Raw genomic sequence first — 19,969 nt, 5'->3', positions numbered from 1 at the left:
AAAAATATAAAATAAATTAATTTTTAAAAGATAAAAATTAAAATTTAATCTATGAATAAATAAAAAGAATAATAAATTAATTTTGTAGATAATTTAATAATAAATTAATTTTTAAATTTTATAATTTAATGTCAAATTAATCATAAAAAATATAACATATCATAAAATTAGTTCTTAAATATTATAATTTATATTAATAATAAATTAATCTTATAAATTTAATAATAAAATTAATTTATTTCATTTTTTACTTATTTAAAAATTAAATTTATATTTTTCATTTTCTACCATCAAAGACAAATTTGCCTATATTTTTTTTTTCATTGTCACCACTGCTATGTGGGATCGATGTTTAGGAAGAATGAGAATTGGCATTCAGGTGGAACCACGTGCTCATTGAGTGACAGCCTGATAGGTCGCCATAGGATGTAACTACACATAAAGAAATTATAATATATCCTCAAATAATATATTCTCATGAATTTTTCTAATAGTTTTAATTCAATTTACCATTTTAATTTTTTATTTAATCATTCTTATAATTTAAAACTATTTATCTATTAAAATGATTAATTTATATTTTTCTGTGACCAAGCTTGAGAGTTTTTTAAAAGTTGATGACATTAGATCAATAAAGAACCAAAACTAGCGGTGGGCAAAATCACCATTCTGGGTTACTTTTAGAAATTATTTACCAGAATGGGTCTCTTTGCTTTTTATTTACTAAGGGGTGCTGTTTTTGCAGGGAAGGTGCTTACCTGAGGGGCGCTTACCGGAGGAAGCGACACGTGGCCGCTGCTGCAGGCGGTGCTGCAGGTGGTGCAGACGCCGAAGGTCGCGCCCTGCATGCAGGCGCTACTGCTCGCGCCCTGCACGCAGGCGCGTCCCGTCGTGCCGTTCCCGAGGCGGCTTGGTTCGCGCCCTGGCCCCAGGCGCGTCCAAGCGCCCTTAAATGGGGTCCCCCCCTCCCCCAAACTCCCCCTTGGTGTTCCCCCCCCCCCCCAGCAGTCCCCTTCTCATTCCCCCCTCCCCAGCAACAGGTTTTTCTTTTTTTTTTTTTTGTTTTTTTAATTTATTTTATTTATATAAATGATTATATTTTAATCTTTTTATATATATATAATTTTTTTTTGCAGCCAGCTTCTCCCCTGTTTGCAGGTTTCCCTTCCCTTGTTTGGTTAGTTTTTTTATTTGGTTAGTTTTTTTTATTTTTTATTTAATGTATATAAATTGTTATATTTATATATATATATATATATATTGCATATAGGCAGTTTATATTTTTTAGTGGATTTATTTGTAGAAGTAATTATTATTAGTTTGATAGTGTGTTATATTTTTAATGCTTTGTTATATATTTTTTTTGATAAATAGGAAGTTTAAATTGATATATATTTTTAGTGTTTTGTTTTTTGATTTTATAATAATATAAAATTGTTAATTATTGTTGAAGATAATTATAGATAATAATATTGTTATTTAAATATTATATTATTATTTTTGTTAATATTTAATTATATTAGTTATAATTGATGTTATTTGCAATTGTAAGACTTTGTTGTTGTTGGGTTGATAATTTTAGTTTGTAGAATATAATTTTAATTAAAATTAATAATAAATATTACTAGAATATTGCTATTGAGCGTATTTAAAAAAGAAAGGCATATTGAGTTTGATACAATATATCAATAGTTTAAAATTAAAAATAAACTCTAAATTATAATTAATAACTTTTAAAATAAAAAGTTAAAATTAAGAAAAAAAATTGCTGAAATTGCTGCTATATATATATATATATGTGTGTGTCATTATAATTCATTTACTTAAATTATGTGTTCATTTCTAAAATTTAAATTATGTATTTTTTTAGAATATTGTTTGCGTACGTATTTAAAATGTATTTAAATATATTGTAATTTATTATTAATTATTTATGATATGTGTGATTATTAATTTTTTTTCTTGTTATACAGGAGTTTTAATATGGCAAGTTCGTCATCATCTAATCATTATGACGTGGCATCTGGACCATTAGAGGATGATTTACTGTGGATGCAAAAAAACCATATATCACAACATATTTGGAATGGTGCTAATCAAAGGACATTAAAAATTCGACGAGCTACACCACTGTATAATCATAGAGAAGCACCGCCCGAGGAAATTATTCCTTTATTACAAGTTTCGGGTTTGTACCCGATAATGAAATTGGCGCAATTGAAGATAAATGGAGCATTAGTTAATGCTTTTATTGAAAGGTGGAGGCCAGAAACACATACATTTCATTTGAAGTGTGGCGAGGCAACTATTACACTTCAAGATGTTTCTGTGCTACTTGGTATTTCTGTTGATGGAAGACCTTTAACCGGCAATACAAATATTGATTGGTTTGAGTTGTGCCATGAATTATTGGGTGTCATGCCTGACGATGATGCAGTTGACGGGAACTCACTTTTATTGAGTTGGCTGACTTCTCAATTTGCAAATATTAATGATTTCATAGGCAACCAACAAGGGCTTGAAAGATTTGCTCGAGCTTGGATCTTAAGATTCATAGGAGGCGTGATGTTTGTTGATAAAAGCAGCAAAAGGGTGCCAATAAGATATTTGCAATTTTTGAGAGACCTTAGAGAGTGCAGCACTTATGCATGGGGAGCTGCTCTTCTGGGTAACCTTTAGAGAGATGTGCATCGCAACAGACTATCATGCTAAATCAATAGGCGGTTTCACTCTCTTGATTCAGTTATGGGCATGGGAACGATGCCCAACGTTAGCCCCGTCAGTTATTCCTCCACAACAACAAAACGCGCCACTTGCTTACAGGTATACTTTCCTTTAATATTTTGAATTGATAATTAATAAATATGGTTGCTTGATGTTAATCATTATTATACGTAACATCTTATTTTGTTATTTGTTTTTTTGTGAAGATGGTTAGGAGGTGAATTGCATCACATAGGCAATGACAATTTACTTGAGTTTCGTCGTAAATTAGATGTCATGAAACGCGACGAGGTAATAATTTTGACATTTGTTTATTAAATGATGTTCTAATTGTTACTTAATTTATTAAATTTAACTTTTATATGCAGTTTGTTTGGGTCCCTTATGCTGGACATGTGGAAATGAATTTGAGTCAAGTTTGTTTTATTGGGTCTGTATTATGGACATGTATCGTACCACTTATTTGTTTTCAAAAAGTGGAATGGCACCAGCCGGATAGAGTCATGCGACAGTTTGGAATGCAACAACCTATTCCGGGCCCAGTAATGCAACCCGAAAACATACATGACTTGACCTTAAAGGGAAAAGAAGGAAGAAATTGGATGCGACTAATGCAACCCGCGCTTAATGAATGGAATAGTCGCTATGAAAGGAGAGTAGAACAAACGCCGCCACAAACAGGGACCCTTAGTCTGAACTCTGAATATATGAGGTGGTACAGGCGTAAGACAAAAGTTTATGTCGACCCAAAACATGCAAGAAGAGGACTATTGGTATAAATTGTTCATTATAATTTAGAAAATAATGTTGCGTTGAAGATTATTTTAATAACTATTCTTTTATTTTTTTATGCAGGGTGAAATCGCGGAAACACTACATTTTATGGTGTCGCCTGTTGGGAGAAGGGTTTGTACTTTTGATGATTTACTGCCATGTATCGAGAAGATCACTCTTATATCTGAAGAAGAGGATAGGATACTTGAGGCACATCAAGATGCTCCCCCTTCTCAGCCACAATTTGAACATCAGCAGTTTAATATACTACAGCGAAGTGTGGAGACTCGAGGCTTAGGGCGACGTCGGCAAACTGTGGATGCAGCACCGTACAGTTTGCCTCCGATGCCAGAACGAGAACATGGAATGTATTACACACCGCCGGTATTCACCCAAGAACCATCGCAGATGGCGCCGATGTATTCATACCCACATGATTTCCAACCAGGGTACAGTATGACAGGCATATTTGGATCCTCTCCTCCTTCAGGGGGGACTCCTTCATTCACCCAAAATAATGAACTACCGACCCCAAATGCTCCACTTGGTGGTCCGTGGAATGTACCTGGAAATATACCCGACATGAATGACTTATTGGGGGTCGATTTACGTCATGATTTCTCTGCCGAGGCTGACGAAGTGGATGAAAGGGGGAATCTTAGAAGAAGAAACCCTGATAGGGCAGCTAGGAATTGGGATCGGCCATGTGGGACATCGTCGCGGCATCACAGACATAGTCATGATTGATTAATAATGGGTTTACATTGTATTGTTTTTTTCCATGTACTTTGTATTGTTTTTTTTTTCTTCATGTTTTAACAATGTCATGTACTTTCAAATATTGTTTTCATGTTAATTTTATATTATTGTTACTTTAACGTTCAATCTTATCGTGCAATGCTTTTAAAATAAATTACGATAATGTCACTGACACATAAATGTGTTTAAGAATAACAAAAAAAGAAGTAAACATTTCATTATCATATGATCTAATACATGACATCAACAACTGCCTTGTTGAGATTGCAATGGACAATTACGCCGGTTGTGTCCTACTGTCCCACATCTGCCACACTTGTAGCGACTTTGCGATGGCTCCCTCCAATCCATTTCATTTCTTAATCGAGTTGATCTTGGCCTTCCTTTTTTGTCACGAATAAAACTTGGATCAGGCACAAGTGTCCACGGGTCATCAGATGGGACAATCGCATCGTCATTCCCAAGAGGCCACCATTGTGCGGAGTAAGCACGTAATATGTAGTCATTTGTGTACACAACATCTATATATTGATAGAAGTTGATGATATGAGAGCACGGATAGTGGTAAGTAGTAAATTGTCCACATTGACAGTAGCGCTCATTCAAGTTAACTGTCCATTTATGTCCACCTCGTTGAGTCATAGGGTCGAAAGCCTCCTCAACCTCAAATATTGTTCTCTGAATATCATATGTCCGAACAATGTGAGAACAAGCCTTTTCTTGATTTTCCCGAAGTTTTTTCATGACGTGTGAGCAATATATTTGACCATCGCGTATTTCCCTTTGTGCTTGACGACCACGATCAACAAAATACTTTCGACACCTGCTGTATGTTGACTTCACAAGGGCAGTTATTGGTACATTGCAACATCCCTTAAAAACTTTATTTACACATTCGGATAGATTGGTTGTCATATGACCGTATCTACGGCCTTCTTTGTCATATGCCATTGTCCATTTTTCTTTTGAAATCTTCCCAATCCATGCTTTTACTGGGGGACTCAGCTCACAAAATTTATCAAAATTTCTATCAAAAATATGCTTACACGGGGTGTATCCTGCACATAATAAATTATCCACATTAGTCAAATTTGCATAACAAATAACATATATGTTATATATGAAATAATATATGTTAGATATGAAATGTTACCTAATTTTTTTAACATTTCTTTTTGTTTCCCATTCTTAAATTTGTGATTAAAATTACTTGCAATGTGGCGCACGCAATACACATGATACGCATGAGGAGGTTGCCACCCAAGTGCTTCATTCGCAACAGCTGCCTTTATACTTGCATGACGATCAGAAATGAGACAGATACCATCTTTATCTGTGACATGTTCACGCAAGTGTGCCAAAAACCATGACCACGCTGTTAATGTTTCCCCCTCAAGAACATGACTATTTCCATCTTGTGTTGTTGCAATTAACAGCGTACCGCGATACTTCCCATACATGAATGTACCATCAACTTGTATGACTGGTTTGCAATATTTAAAAGCCTCTTTGCATTGACTGAAGGTCCAAAAGACTCGATGGAACTGTCGGTGTTCACGGCTGACAGTATTGCCAACAACAAAATCATCATCACAAATTTGATAATACGATCCTGGCGAATGATTTTGCATGTGTTTCAGCCATGACGGAAGAACGACATAAGACTCATCCCAGTCGCCATATTCAATTGTTATTGCCTTTTGCTTTGCCTTCCACGCTTTCCTGTACGAAATGTTGTAATTAAACATTCCATTGATCCTCTCTTGAATCAAAGAAATCTTGAGTGACGGATCTTCTTTGATCATCCCTATAAAAATAAGTACGAAAAATTATTGTACACCACACCAACAAACACAAAAAAAGGATAAATAAGAATGAAAATTTATAATCATACCTAGTACACAAGTGGCAATCAAATCAGAATCCAATTTATCATGGTCTTGAGTTATACTCATATTCAAGCAACTGTGTGGTCCTCCCCATTGCGTAACTTTCCATGTATCAGTTTTTTTTGATAAAATTGCCCTCATATAAAAAGGGCATGGGATGTCATCGCTTTTATTTCCACAACAGACGACATATTTCTGCGATTTAGATTCAACAACTTTGAAACTTTGATGCACTTTCATTACATATTGTTGTAATGCATTTTTTACTGCGCTTTTGGTATCAAATTCCATACCAACATATAATTCTTGACCCATATTAAAATTTGATTCCATATCTAAACCGCAAATTTCTTCTTGGTCAGGATAACTCCAATTAATATTACTATAGTGAGAAGCAGAATCCCAAAATGGAGTCTGACTTCCACCTACAAAAACAATATACCAAAAATTTATAATTCAAGTGTAGAGAATTATTTAAATATTATAATATTTATTTATATATAACAATAAATATACCTTCTCCCGATTGCACAACTGTAAGTGGTTCGATCAAACGGGCAGCTTCATCATCTGTGTCAGACATTTCATTAATATCCTCATCCTCATCTAGTGAGTCCTCAGCGTATGAATTAGATATTAAATAATCATCATCATCAAAATCTTCTTCTGAATTTGTTCCAACTGTTGCACTACCCGATTCATTGTGAGACATATTATTTCCGCATGATAACAATGAATTTGTCAAATTAATTGCAGAAGCACCCGCAACATCAACTTCAACACATAATTCTATGACAGACATTTCTTGTTGTTGTTCAAAACTTTGAATCATTATTTCAACATCTTCATCGTCACAAATTTGCAGTGCAATATATTTACCTGCAACTAAAAATCTACAAGTGATAGTAGATATACTTTCATGTTTTTGTAATTTTACCTTGTCGTGTATCCTTTTTTTTAAACTCTCAAAACTAATACCACGCTTTATTTGAATAGCTTTTTTAGGGCCTTCAAATGTGATACCATCATCAGTTTCATACATCTTACCATTTAAATAGACGAGTGTAATAATTGAATTCATTTTTCAAAAATATACCTACAATAAATAATTAATGTCGTCAACAAACAATAATATAAAAAATATATTAACATAACATAAATTATTAACCTAAAATAAATTAACAACAACAAATTACTCTAAATAAATGAAATTACTGTCACAACAATTTCCTACTTCGCACACGAATGACGCAAAACAATCGGCATTTATTTTTAATGTCTATGTATAAATTTTGGCTATTAAAAAAATATACCAACAACATCAATAATTATGAGCTTAACTAATAATAATAATAATGTGCTAGACATAAAAACTACTACAATAAATAATTATTGTCATCAACAAACAAATATATCATAATTATAACCAAAAAATAAATTATTAAGTTACCAAAAATTACTAATTATCACACAAAAAATATAAACAAAATTACTATTTCATTTTATAGTTCATGTCAATTTGTTTATGCACCTACAAAATATAATCATTATTATCATCACCAAAATAAATATTAATTAATGCTATAATGTATTGAAGATAAAAAATATTTACTAGTTTTGAACAAAATTTCTAACCGGTACGTTTCAACTCAGCTTCAAGGTTTCCAAATGAGCTTGATTTTGTGTTTGTGTGAAAATGAAACGGAGGGCAGATGGTTTTATAGGGAACAGGGACGTGCCAGGGGCCCCACCACTAGTGGAAGTGCCTGCCAGGCTACCACTAGTGGTCGCGCCTGGCAGGTAGGCACGACTGGTAGCGCCTGGCAGGTAGGCACGACTGGTAGCGCCTGGCAGGCAGGCACGACCACCCCTGTCACATCGCCATGTCCAGACAAGCCACGTGTCGCGTTCTGGTGGAACGCGCTCCTCAGGTAGGCGCTTTGTAGTAAAATAACAGACCCCCTTGGTAAATAAAAATAAAACAGACCCATTTTGGTAATTAATTTGTAAAAGGGACCCAATTTGGTGATTTTGCCACTAGCGGTGCCACTGCCACTAATGTGAAAAATATCGAACGATGTTGCTGTTGCCATGTAGCCATGACCGTAAGTAATGGTACACAATGTGGAGAAAATTATATGAAGTGGATCGAGTGAATGACCAAAGGACATGAGTGACGACAATCATGGGATATATACTCTTAAGAGTAAATCTTATTTACTCCTCATCCTCTCCAAAATTATCCTCCCCTTCTCACTATGTACAGGCTTAAATATATTTTTCTTTTAAAATTTAGTATTTTTTTATTTTAGTCTTTTGTAAAATATATTTATTTTATTTTTCATTTTTAAGATGTTTTAGATAGTATTTTTTTCATTGTTCAAAATACTTTTTTTTATTTAAAGTATTATCTAAAATATTTGAAAGATGAGCAAGATGTATATATATATATATGTGTGTGTCTGTGTAAAAGAATGATCAAGTTATTTTAATAATAAATTTTCATGAATCATTTTTTTTTTTGAAATTTAATTGTTAACAATGAGATTTTAAGAAAATCAATCATTAAATTTAATAGTTAACCATTATATTAAATTTATGTTTTCATCTTTCAAAGATTAATTTATTACTTAATAATCAAAGACAAATTTGACTATATTTTTTGGCTTAAATAGTTAAATGTATTTTTGGTCTCTATAATATAATATGTATTTTTTTTCATTTTTGTCTTTACAAATATTTTTTTTCATTTTAGTTCTTATAAAATATTTTTACTTCGTTTTTAATCCCTAAAATGCTTTGAATATAAGTATTCATTCTGACTATAGGCACGAAGCCTTAGAGACTGCAACAATGAGTCGACCAGTAAAAGTGGACGCATTATATCAGTAACTACAAAAAAACAACATGCCCTGTGATAAATGAAACATTTTATTATAGGAGCCAACTTTATTTATTGACACCTCCTCCATTGATAAAACTCAGTGTTAAGATTTGGTTGTATTTTTTTGCCATTTAGTTTTTGTGCTATCAGCTCTGTCCTTTGATGCAAAAATTGGAACTTTGGTGCATTACTTACTAGATTGTATATAAATGACCCAAGAAATTTTTTAGTTCAGTGCTGCATTCTAAAGCTTATTTAATTAGAGGGATTGGGATTCACGGCAGTCAGGGAATTTTCCCATATTCAGGCATTTGGCTAATCGCAACCATTGTATGAAGATCAGACCAATTATATTTTATCTCCACCAATCTAATTTAAATTAAGTATTCGAGACATGAACCATCCGATCTTTGATCTTCGATCTTCATCTCACAGTTCAGGTTCATGAATGCAAGGACTGCATTTCCAGAGGCACCCTTTGGAAATCTTGTTCCGATGGTCAACAGAGGCTTTTATCATGAAAACATTGTATATTATTTAGCACCTAAAGCTTATTAATTTGCATAATGAATCAAACAAATGGTATTCATTACATTCAGATGGTTAGTGGCAGCATACACCTCCTTGATAGGAACTATGGAACAAGCAGTTTTCCTTCACATGTCTCCAAATGTTACTGTGATTTTTTTTAAACTACATGATGACCATAATAACCTTTATCTATGATGCCATCTCATACGAGTTTAAAATAATTAAGGACTTACCTTGTTTTTTTGGTGGGCTGATCTAAAATGTCTACGAAACATGAAACATGCAGTGATAAGTATTATCAATATAAATGGGTTTTCATAAAAATAAAAAAACACTAGAAGAACGAAATACCCAATCTGCTCCTTTAATATCAATAACATTTGGCAGTACATTTTTTACTAAGTAAAACTAAAAAAACTTAATCTTAAACATTCAATTCACCCTGTATTTCATGTGGTAGTGCTTTGTGCTCCCTCACTAAAACAAGATTCTGCTATACATGCCATTGGGGGATTTCATCCAGTTCTCCATCAATCTGAAAATTTTAGTAGCTTGATGCGTAAGGGGGTGATGGCATTTACATCGATTCATTTAGTCAAAAAGAAAAATAAAATTAGCCCAACAGGTGCTCGTGAATTTGCCTGATTGAGCAGTTATTGTCATGTGTAGAGAAGAAAGAGGTTGTTATCTTATGGTGGGCAAAGGTAGTGGTTTGATGGCAAAGGCAGTTACAGAATATCAACTACAAGGATATTAGTGAGTGAATCTGTGGCACATGTGACATGCTGAATTTGGAAGCACGGGAAGTGTAGATGTAAGACTAAGATATGTAACCAATATTTGGAAGCATAGGAAGCTCTTATGTAAAACTAACATATGTAACCTGCAAACATGGATACTGTGAAGTGTGTACCATGTTCTCATGGATCGGTTTTAATTTGTGTTTCAGCACAAATTTTCTATGTACCATTTCTGTGTACCATTTTCTGCACAAATTTAATTTCTGTGTTCCATGTTCTGTTTTTCTATATAGCAGACAAATTTTACATATTGACACACATGCTGCCCTTTAGAGTATCTAGATCCTTGTATAGCATCTGCCAGTCAACCAACCCTATATAAAGATTGGAAAATTAATATCCAACAGACTTTCATGTATTTATCACATTATAACCAAAAAGGCCAAATATTTTAAGATACTAAACTAAAAGGAAAACAGTATTCAAAATAGCAGTCACTCAATCATATACGGCATTCAAATTTGTCATGCGCAACAAAAGAAAAAGCAATCTGCCCTATGTTTCATCAAGCATCAGAAATCATAAGGATTATTGTCCTTGTACAATATTGAAGAAGTAACAAATTCCTAACCAGTACAGGAATAGCATGCAAAATTAATAAGACAGTAAAAAACTTAGATCTTGTTGAAATTCTTAGTTCCATGTTAACTTGCATTCTCACCTGCAGCTTAATTCCCAAGTTGTTGCTACATTAAAATGATGTTTTCCACTAATTTATAAAAAAGTTGTTTGGCTTATGCATATTCGTTTCACCAATGAACAACTAAGCCAAGAAACAAATAATAACAGTGGCAATTAAAGGCATAGCTTCAATTAAAAGCTATGACCTTGCATGGAGTATCAAACCACTTTAAAAAATCATACATACCATGATCTCTAGTTACCAATAACACAAATCATTTCTTGCAAAAAATTGGAATAAAATTCAACTTTGAAATACGTTGCACATAATATATAATAACTCTGGCTGCTACAACCACAAAGAAATAAGTTTGGAAAATAATTAATCAGTGATTTCCTAGATCCTCGAAGAAGCACAAGAGAACCCTACAATACTAAATGACTACCCACATAAATAAACCTAATGTGAGCAATCTTTCCCCAGTCTTCGCCTTCTGGTTTTTGGCAGCGCTCTTTGAGCAACGGACAGTTGCCCAAGATTTTAAGAGTTGAAATGGATTTGGGCAGACCCTCCTCTGGTAAGCATTGGAGGCTTGGGCAGTCAAAAAGAATCAATTCCTTGAGAGAGGAAAGGTTGCAGATACCCTTGTAATCCAGCCTTTTAAGATTTAGACTATTATAGATGCATAGAGATGTAAGAGAAAGTGGCAGCAAACCTTCATCAGGGAAAGACTCCATGTCGAGTCCAATACCCAAGGTTTCCAGAGAGAGATTGCCTCCCAAAGCTTCTTTTAGAGACATGATAAGTTTGGAGCACTTATCAATATACATCTTTTTTAGATTTGATGGCAAACCTCGGTTAGGAAACGACTCAAATTTTGGACAATCATCTATCTGTATCACATCAAGATATGGAAGGAGGGCGTGCATGCGTTCAAGTAATGCTTCAAATTGAGCGCACTCACTGATTACAAGATCCTTGAGATGATTATGAGCAAGTCCCTGTGAAATCACATGTAGATTACGACACCCCCGGAGAAAAAGGTACTCTAGCTTTGGGAAGAAATCTAGTGGAAAGGTTGTTAGAGAGTCCAGCCATTGATGATACTCAATGATACAAGGAAATTGTAGCAACCAGTCATTGGAATATTCATATTCAGGCAATTATAAATATACAAGTACTCCAGAGAAGTAACAAATGTGATGTGTCCTATCCTTTCCAGCATTGATGCTTCCATGATGTATCCGCAGATGGTGAGCTTTTTCAAAGTAGTTGGATGAAAATCAAATTGCAGCTTTCCACACTCCTTTAAATTTAATTCACGAATTTCTGTAGCGATGGGAGAAGAAGCCACAAGTTGTTCACAGTGTTCAATATCTAGTCTCTTTAAATGAAGAAGTTACTCTGGCAGGTGCCCTTTCAGCTTGGGACATCTCTTAATAGAAAGACGTTGAAGACGAGGAAAAGCACCTGTAACGGCTTGACATTCCCATTTTTCCCATTCTTTCATGGCGGAGAACTTCAACGTTTCCAAAGATGTAAATGAAGAAGAGTTATTCCCATAAAAATCAGCATCAATACTCACTATCCCATCAAGCCTTTTAATCACCAGATCCTTCAGAAATGGCAAAAGTCCAAAGCGAGGCAAACACAGGCAATATTTACAGTCGGTCAACCTTAAAGACACCACATTTGATAATGAATTATCAGATAGCCAAGATGGAAATTTTGTACCACCATAGTGTCCAATTGACAACTTCTCCAAGTGTTTGGAAGGTTGTAGATTCTGAATTACAATTTCATCCCTTTCTTTAATTGAATCATCGGGGTTCTGGTCCCTAACCCATTTTAAGTCTATCTCCACAAGGTGTATTTTGTTTTTCAAATCCACTGCCAATGCATCCGAGGGATTCTCAATGTTCTGTAGCTCCCCAATTGATATCCTTCCATGAAGATTGAGTTCTCCTAGCTGATGAATACCAAACTCCCTACTTTTGCCAACATCAAATGAACTCATCAATACATGAAGATTCTTCAGTTTTCCCAACTGCTCGGGCACCTTTCTCACTTCAGTTTTTATTAATTCAAGGCGACGCAAATTGGTGAGTTTATGGAAATTTGTGGGAAATTCCTTCATATGTGAACAACCATTCAGCTTCAGTATTTGCAAGTTGTAGAGTGAACATGTTGATTCAGGTAGTTTTTTTATGTTTGTATTGGATAGGTCTAACGAATGTAGATGTTTTAGATTTCCTACTGAGTCAGGCACCTCTTTAAGTTCAGAACAACCAAGCAGAGATAAAACCCGTAAGAACTTAAATTTGGAGAACAATTGATGTATTGACATCTTGCAATACCAACTATAGTAAAGAAAATCCATACTCTTACTTGTTGGCATAAATGTACGAAACCTTTCAACATCATGTAAACTCCCAAGCTCCTCATCATAACAATAGATGTCGTTGGTTTCAAATGAAAAATGACGAGCTGTTTTTGGAATACTTTTTGCTTGATCATCTTCCAACCTGAAATAGATGTCCCCACCAACATACTTTGCCAAATCATTGAGAAGGTCATGCATGACAAAATAAGTCTTGTTTCTGATCCTAGAACTTGTTAAGAAAAATATTGGTGATAGATCATTGATGCTTGATTGTTGAAAGAAGGATCTTGATAATAGATCATTGAAGTACTGTTCACCAACTTCTTCTGGACTCTTACTCTGTTGATGACATTGTAGAAAATTTTCAGCCATCCACAACTGAATTAAACACTCCTTGTCAAACTCATAATCTTTGGGAAATAAGGCACAGTAAGCAAAACATCTCTTGAGATGGGAAGGGAGGTGGTGATAGCTCAGTGCTAAAGCAGGGACAATTTCACTGTCCTCTTCTGAAAATTCCCATATCTTGCTTTTTAATATGCTTTCCCATTCTAAAATAGATGTTTTTCTGTGCAATAGACTTCCAATTGTTTTCAAGGCTAGAGGCAGTCCCTTGCATTTTTCAACTATCTTCATGCCAATCTCCTTAAAGTCTGGATTTGATTGAGCATTATCATCTTGGAATGCATGTTTATTAAACAACCGCCAACAGTGATCTTTTTCTAATTGCTCTAGGTGATGTTCTTTTGACTGCATTGTAGAAGCAACTTTCTTACTGCGTGTTGTGACAAGGATCCTACTTCCTTGAGCCCCACAATCAAGAGGTCTCTGAACAGTTTCCCATTTATGTCGGTTTTCATTCCATACGTCATCCAAAACAAGAAGGAATTTGTTTCCTGTCAATTTTTCTTTCAGTCTTCCATGAACCATTTCTAGCTCTCTACTATCATCAACTGATTTAGTAATTGTGTCAAGAATTGTTCTTGTTACCTTGAAAACATCAAATTCATTTGAAACACAAACCCAAGCTTTGATATCGAATTTACCCTCTATCCTTGGGTCATTATATACATGTTGGGCAAGCGTGGTCTTACCCACACCGCCCATGCCTACAATAGAAAGTACTGAGAGCTGGTTACAGTCTTCAGTGTCAGATCTTAGCCAGTTAAGGATCATTTCTTTGTCATCATCTCTGCCATAAATAACACTTTCACTCAGCAAAGATGTAGATGGCAATTTTTGTGACACTTCACTACCCGATCCAGATCCATAATCAACACCACTAGCATTTTTCAAGCCTAGATCACCCTTTTGGCTTGAGAGAAATTCTAGGCTGTCAAGGACTTGTTCAATCCGTGATTTAATTTCCTTGTTAAAGGAACTGGCATGAGAAGTTTTGAAGAAATTTGGTACCTTGCAAGAACAGCCTGTAGAGGTTTGAGATTCAGATTCAGCTTCCACTTGGCATTTGGAGATTTCATATTGTATCTCATCCAAGACATCCTCGGCATCAAGCACAACATTTTTTACCTTAAGAAGCCAGTTTCTGACATGTGGATCTCTGAACTGCTTTTGTTCTGCATCATCAGCCAGAGCCTGGATGGAGTGCAGCTTGATTTCCATCTTGCTCAGCAGCTTCTCATCGAGTTTTCTTCCATGAAAGAAGTCCAGAACTTGAGGAGAAGTAAGCTTCTCAAACGCAACCTGAAGGAAAGCCGAAAGAAGAGCACCACCAACCAATTCTGCAGCCATAGGAGAAAGAAGAGTGGAGTGGATGAATGGAAATGAGTGATTTGAAGTGCGGCTTAACGCCAACTCAGTGCAGTGCAATGAAGGGTCAATATTCTGATGAAATGAGTAGCAATAACCTATTTTATGAATGATGGCTTTTCTTTATGGATGGAGAACATTTTTTTTTTAATGGTCAGTCTTGCCGACAAATGTTAATGATAGCAATAACCAATAACTTTTGAGTCTTGCCGACAACACACCATGATAAAAAAAAAAATTCTTACTTCTTAAATATCTGTCCTGTGGATTTTCAAAGAATAAATGAATAAATAAACCATTTGTTAATCTAAATGACTTAATTATCAATTTGATTTTTAAATTATTTTAAATGGTTTAATTAAGTTCTCAAATTTTTAAAAAATTTATTTTGATCATTCTTGAAAATGAATTAATTCGATCTTAAATTTTCAAGTACTTAGATGATTATATTAAACCAATTAAAATAATTTGAAAATTAAGTTGATTTATTTATAAAATTTGAGAATTAAATTCAATCTTTTAAAAATTTAAGAATTAAATTAAATCTTCTAAAAAAATTTGAGAATCAAATTAAACAATTTAAATTAACGTGATGATGAAATTGATAATTAAGCTTATGTAAATTGATATCTTTCTCACTGTTCAAACTGCTTGGATATCCTTTTATCTTCATTATTACCTGGCCTTATTTTTTTTTAATGCATTGCTATTAATCGCTTAACATTCTAATATGAGCATCTAATCTAACTAGTTTTTGGCATGGCTTATGCCTTCATCCATTATGGTAGCTATAGTAATTTCACTTTGTCGTGTTAGAATATCCACGTGTTAGAATATCCACAATAGAGATCTCATTTCTTGGATTTTAACAATTTTTTTTTGTGGATCCTACATGCTACATTTGCTCTTAAGATCTCTATAACTTTTTTTACTGCAACAATGATCTCACTGAGAATCTTAAATTGAGTCTCACATATATCCACATGTTTACAATTTTATATTTACATATTTTTCTTTTAAAATAATAATTCATTTGTATTTTTACTTTGAAATAATAAATATACCAAAAATATATATTTTTGAAGCATAACTTTTTTCCAAAAAATTATAAAAATAAAAATGAAAAAATAAATTACAATAATTTAATGTTGACAATAAATTTAAAATTAAGAAAAACATATAACTAAATTTAAAATTAAGAAAAATACATAACAATAACAATTTAAAATAAATTTTCATTTTCATATTTTTTCATGTCCGGAACAAGCCCAAATGTGTTCCACCAAATTTTCTTTTGATGCATATGTGTTTTCCTTTTCAGATATCTTTCAAAATTAGAATGATGTCCATTAGATACTAGAATGACAAACATGTCATTGTCTAGATGATCATAAGAATACTCAAAGTTACCATCATCATATGTGTGTCATTCATCCTCAACAATTATATTATGTAATATGATGCATGCTTACAATATTTCCATCTTCCAAGCACATGATGCGCCACATGTAATTGTGAATCAAGATTGGAGCACCCTAAAAGTCTGATCAACATCATTTCAAGCTGATTCTTGTTGTTGGGCGATAATTGCCTCTTATCTCCTAGCAGCATTGGGATAGTCTTCACAAGCATAGCTCACTCAGGATATATTTCATCTACTACATAGTAACTCATATTATGTTGGGTTCCATTAATCATATTGCATTACTAGGGCCTCTCCTTGCAAAATGTCATTAAACAAATGAGATTGGTTTAAGACACTAATGTCATTATTTGCACCTGGAACACCAAAAAATGCATGTCAAATCCATAAAGTCATGTGATGTAGTTGCTTCAAGCATAATTGTAGGCTTACCATGATCACCTCAAGTAAATTGACCTTTCCAAGCTACAAGACAATTTTTTCATTCTCAGTGCATACAATCAACTAAACCTAACATATCTAGAAAGCCATGTGCCTCCCCCATTTGTAGTAGGTATTGAGTGTTGTTGTTATTAGGTCTTCTCAAGTACTCAATCCCAAAATTTTGGTTCACACCTCTTACAAATGTCTCTAAGCATTCTCGTGCAGTAGTTTCACCAATTTGAACATAGTAATCTACATTGTTAGCAGGCGATTTGTATGCCAATACACAAATAGTGATAGTGCATTTCTGCAATGGTGAAAGACTCATTATATCAGCTACATCAAATCTTGTTTGGAAGTACTCATCATGATTTCCCAACGCATCTACAATCCAAAGGAACAAATGCCTTCACATTGGAAACCTTCACCAAAATTGAATGTCTATGTATATTGGATTTTTAGCTAATTAACTAGTCAATGAATAGTCATTGATGTCTTTCTTCATGACATCTATCGATCACTTTTTTTTACGTGTTTGTCTACTAGAATTTACATACTAGAATTTCCATATTCACATTGTTTTCGCCTCTCAATCATTTTCCTTATCCTCTTTTTCACTATTGTTCTTGCAAGGCAATGAATTCAACATCCTCGAAAGAAGTTTCCTACAACTTTTGCTTCACTCTTCCTTTTTGCTGTCTTTTTTCCAATGGGGCGGATTGATGGTGTTAAGTAGGGGTGAAAATAGGTCAAGCCAAACTAGGCTTTGGCAGGCCTAAGCCTGGCCCACATCACTATTACTAAGCCTGACTTGTTATCTGTTAAAAATAATTTATTAAGGCCTGAGCTTAGCCTGCATAAAGGTCTGGCCTAGCTTGAAAGCCTATATACAAGGCCTGATATAATTAAATACATAAAAGGCATAAAAGCCTATATATAAGGCATGATCAAACTAGAACAAATAAGTAAAAGTAAAAAAATCAGCATAATACAATGAATAAAAAGTGACTGAGTCACGTAATAGACCAAAAGTCCAAGATAGACCCACTATTGAAAGAAGAAAACCGAGAAAGTAGGAATGAAAGTGATGGATTGATTCTAAATTTACATACCATGTGACTCTTGTGGACCACGTGTATTCCAGCAGAAATGTCCTTGATGGACCATGTGAATTTTGTGGCTTGTATTATAGGTAAGTGAGGTAACTGATAAGTGAAAGTAGGAATGTATTTAGTTTAGACATGCCCACTATTTAGGCTTAGTGTGGTGTTTTTAAAGCATACGGCCGGGCCTTTTTAATTAAAAAGGATTTTTTAAAAACTCAAATTTGGCTCTTTTAATAAACAGGCCAGGCCAAGTCAGGCCTTAACCAGGCCAGGTCGTGGGCCCATGACAGGCTGTCTGGCCTATTTCCACCCCCAGTGTTGAGTCATGTTCATAACTTGTTGGCGTCTCAAGGTTGGAAGATGATGAGTACCCCCCCCCCCCTCTCTCAAAGAAGAAATCTTTGATCTTTTTGAGGAACTTTCATTAAGTGGTTCTTTCCATCGAGGTTGATCTTTCAATATACCTAATTCATGCTCATAATTGAATGTTTCCTTGGTGTCTTGCTCATAAATAGCATATACTTCAGTGAAGACAGACATCCTCATCTGAGCTTTCACTTTTCCTCCTTTGAACTACATATGCGTAACACCCAATAAACTTGCCAACGACATTATGAATCTAGTCCCCAAACCTTTTAGTTGTGTGAGTTCTCGAATCACATCTAATTGTTGTTCTTCACGGTTGTTATTGTAATATGAGGAAACTCTTAACCAAAAACATTTTCTCTTTGGTCCACACCTTCAATTGGATTGTTTGAGATGTTGAGCCATGATCTAATTAGAAGATTATCCTCTTTCATAGACCACTTGATTCGTTGTTTTTTCTTAATGTTACCCCCTCCTTCCTTGAGTGTGATATTTTCTAGACCAATTTGGATAAAAACAATTATGGAAATTGAGTAGAGATGGACTTAATGGGTGATTAGGGATTTTCATTAATGGGTTCATTACCACTAGTACCCATTGTAAGCCTAAAAAAATGGACGATTTTGAGACCTTTGAATCATATTGGATTGATAATAAGGCATATAATTCCTAAAATCATTGTTTGACTTGGATCCATCTCATAGGCAATATGAAATAGAAATAAAATAACAATAAATAAAACAAATAGCAAAATAGTAAAACAAAATTTGTAGAGTTTGTTGGTAACTAAGATCAAGAAAGCAATTAAATAGAAGAAATATTGTGCAAGTAACGAAACATGATAACCAAAATTATACCATATATTACAATGGTAAAAAAAAAATCCCAGCTTTTGAGAGTAGCAAACATTCAATTTTACCAACTTATGAGCATGAGTCATTTCACTTATTCTTTTGATTCATTTTTTTTCTTTTTAAAAAAAAAACTTCAATGTATCCAAATATTCTCTATTTCTCTCTCTCTCTCTCAAATTACCATTCATAACTCTTTACCTCTCACTCTTTCAAAGGGGAATATCAATCAAAGCTATATTTTGAAGGGGTAAGGCTAATCGATCAAAGCCTAGAAAGGTGTGCCTCTTTCTCTTCTCCATATGTCTCCTCCTTCAACTTCGACTGTGTAGCCTCCTCCTTTTCATCAACTGCACCCACATTGGCACCTACTGTGACTTCCTCTCTAACAACCAAACGTACCTCTTACAACAACCCTATGTCATCATGGATCATGAAGAAGAAGAAGAAGTGAAGAGGGAAAGGGAACAAATCGTTGTGAGAGTGATTGGTTACATTTTTTTTATTCTTTGGCTTGTTTGCTTCTTTGGTTGCTTTCAATCATTCAATTTGAGTCTTTGATTTTGTTTAATTTCATCTTTGTTCTTCAATTTATTTGTTCATTGTTGTTGAATTGGAATTTTTTTCATATCATTGTTATTGTTTTTCTCCCTCTTTTACTTGT

General features: G+C 34.1%; 1 protein-coding gene and 1 pseudogene across 2 annotated transcripts; one reads left to right on the top strand and one right to left on the bottom strand.

Annotated features, from left to right (window-relative positions):
• Window positions 1-2,268: 2,268 nt before the first annotated feature.
• Window positions 2,269-4,793, top strand: LOC102659947 (uncharacterized). Its single transcript, XM_014777053.3, has 2 exons — window positions 2,269-3,497; window positions 3,580-4,793. The coding sequence occupies exons 1-2, from the start codon at window positions 3,087-3,089 to the stop codon at window positions 4,243-4,245; spliced, it is 1,077 nt and encodes a 358-aa protein (XP_014632539.1). The 5' UTR covers window positions 2,269-3,086; the 3' UTR covers window positions 4,246-4,793.
• Window positions 4,794-11,264: 6,471 nt separating this feature from the next.
• Window positions 11,265-15,267, bottom strand: LOC100801558 (putative disease resistance protein RGA4; annotated as a pseudogene). The gene has a single exon (XR_001388786.3). The product of XR_001388786.3 is annotated as a putative disease resistance protein RGA4 (transcript).
• Window positions 15,268-19,969: the final 4,702 nt, after the last annotated feature.

Source organism: Glycine max, chromosome 6 (assembly GCF_000004515.6).
Source record: "Glycine max cultivar Williams 82 chromosome 6, Glycine_max_v4.0, whole genome shotgun sequence".
Classification (NCBI taxonomy): Eukaryota; Viridiplantae; Streptophyta; class Magnoliopsida; order Fabales; family Fabaceae; genus Glycine; species Glycine max.
Note: the sequence above shows the minus strand (reverse complement) of the source record. Positions and strands in the feature narration are given on the sequence as shown.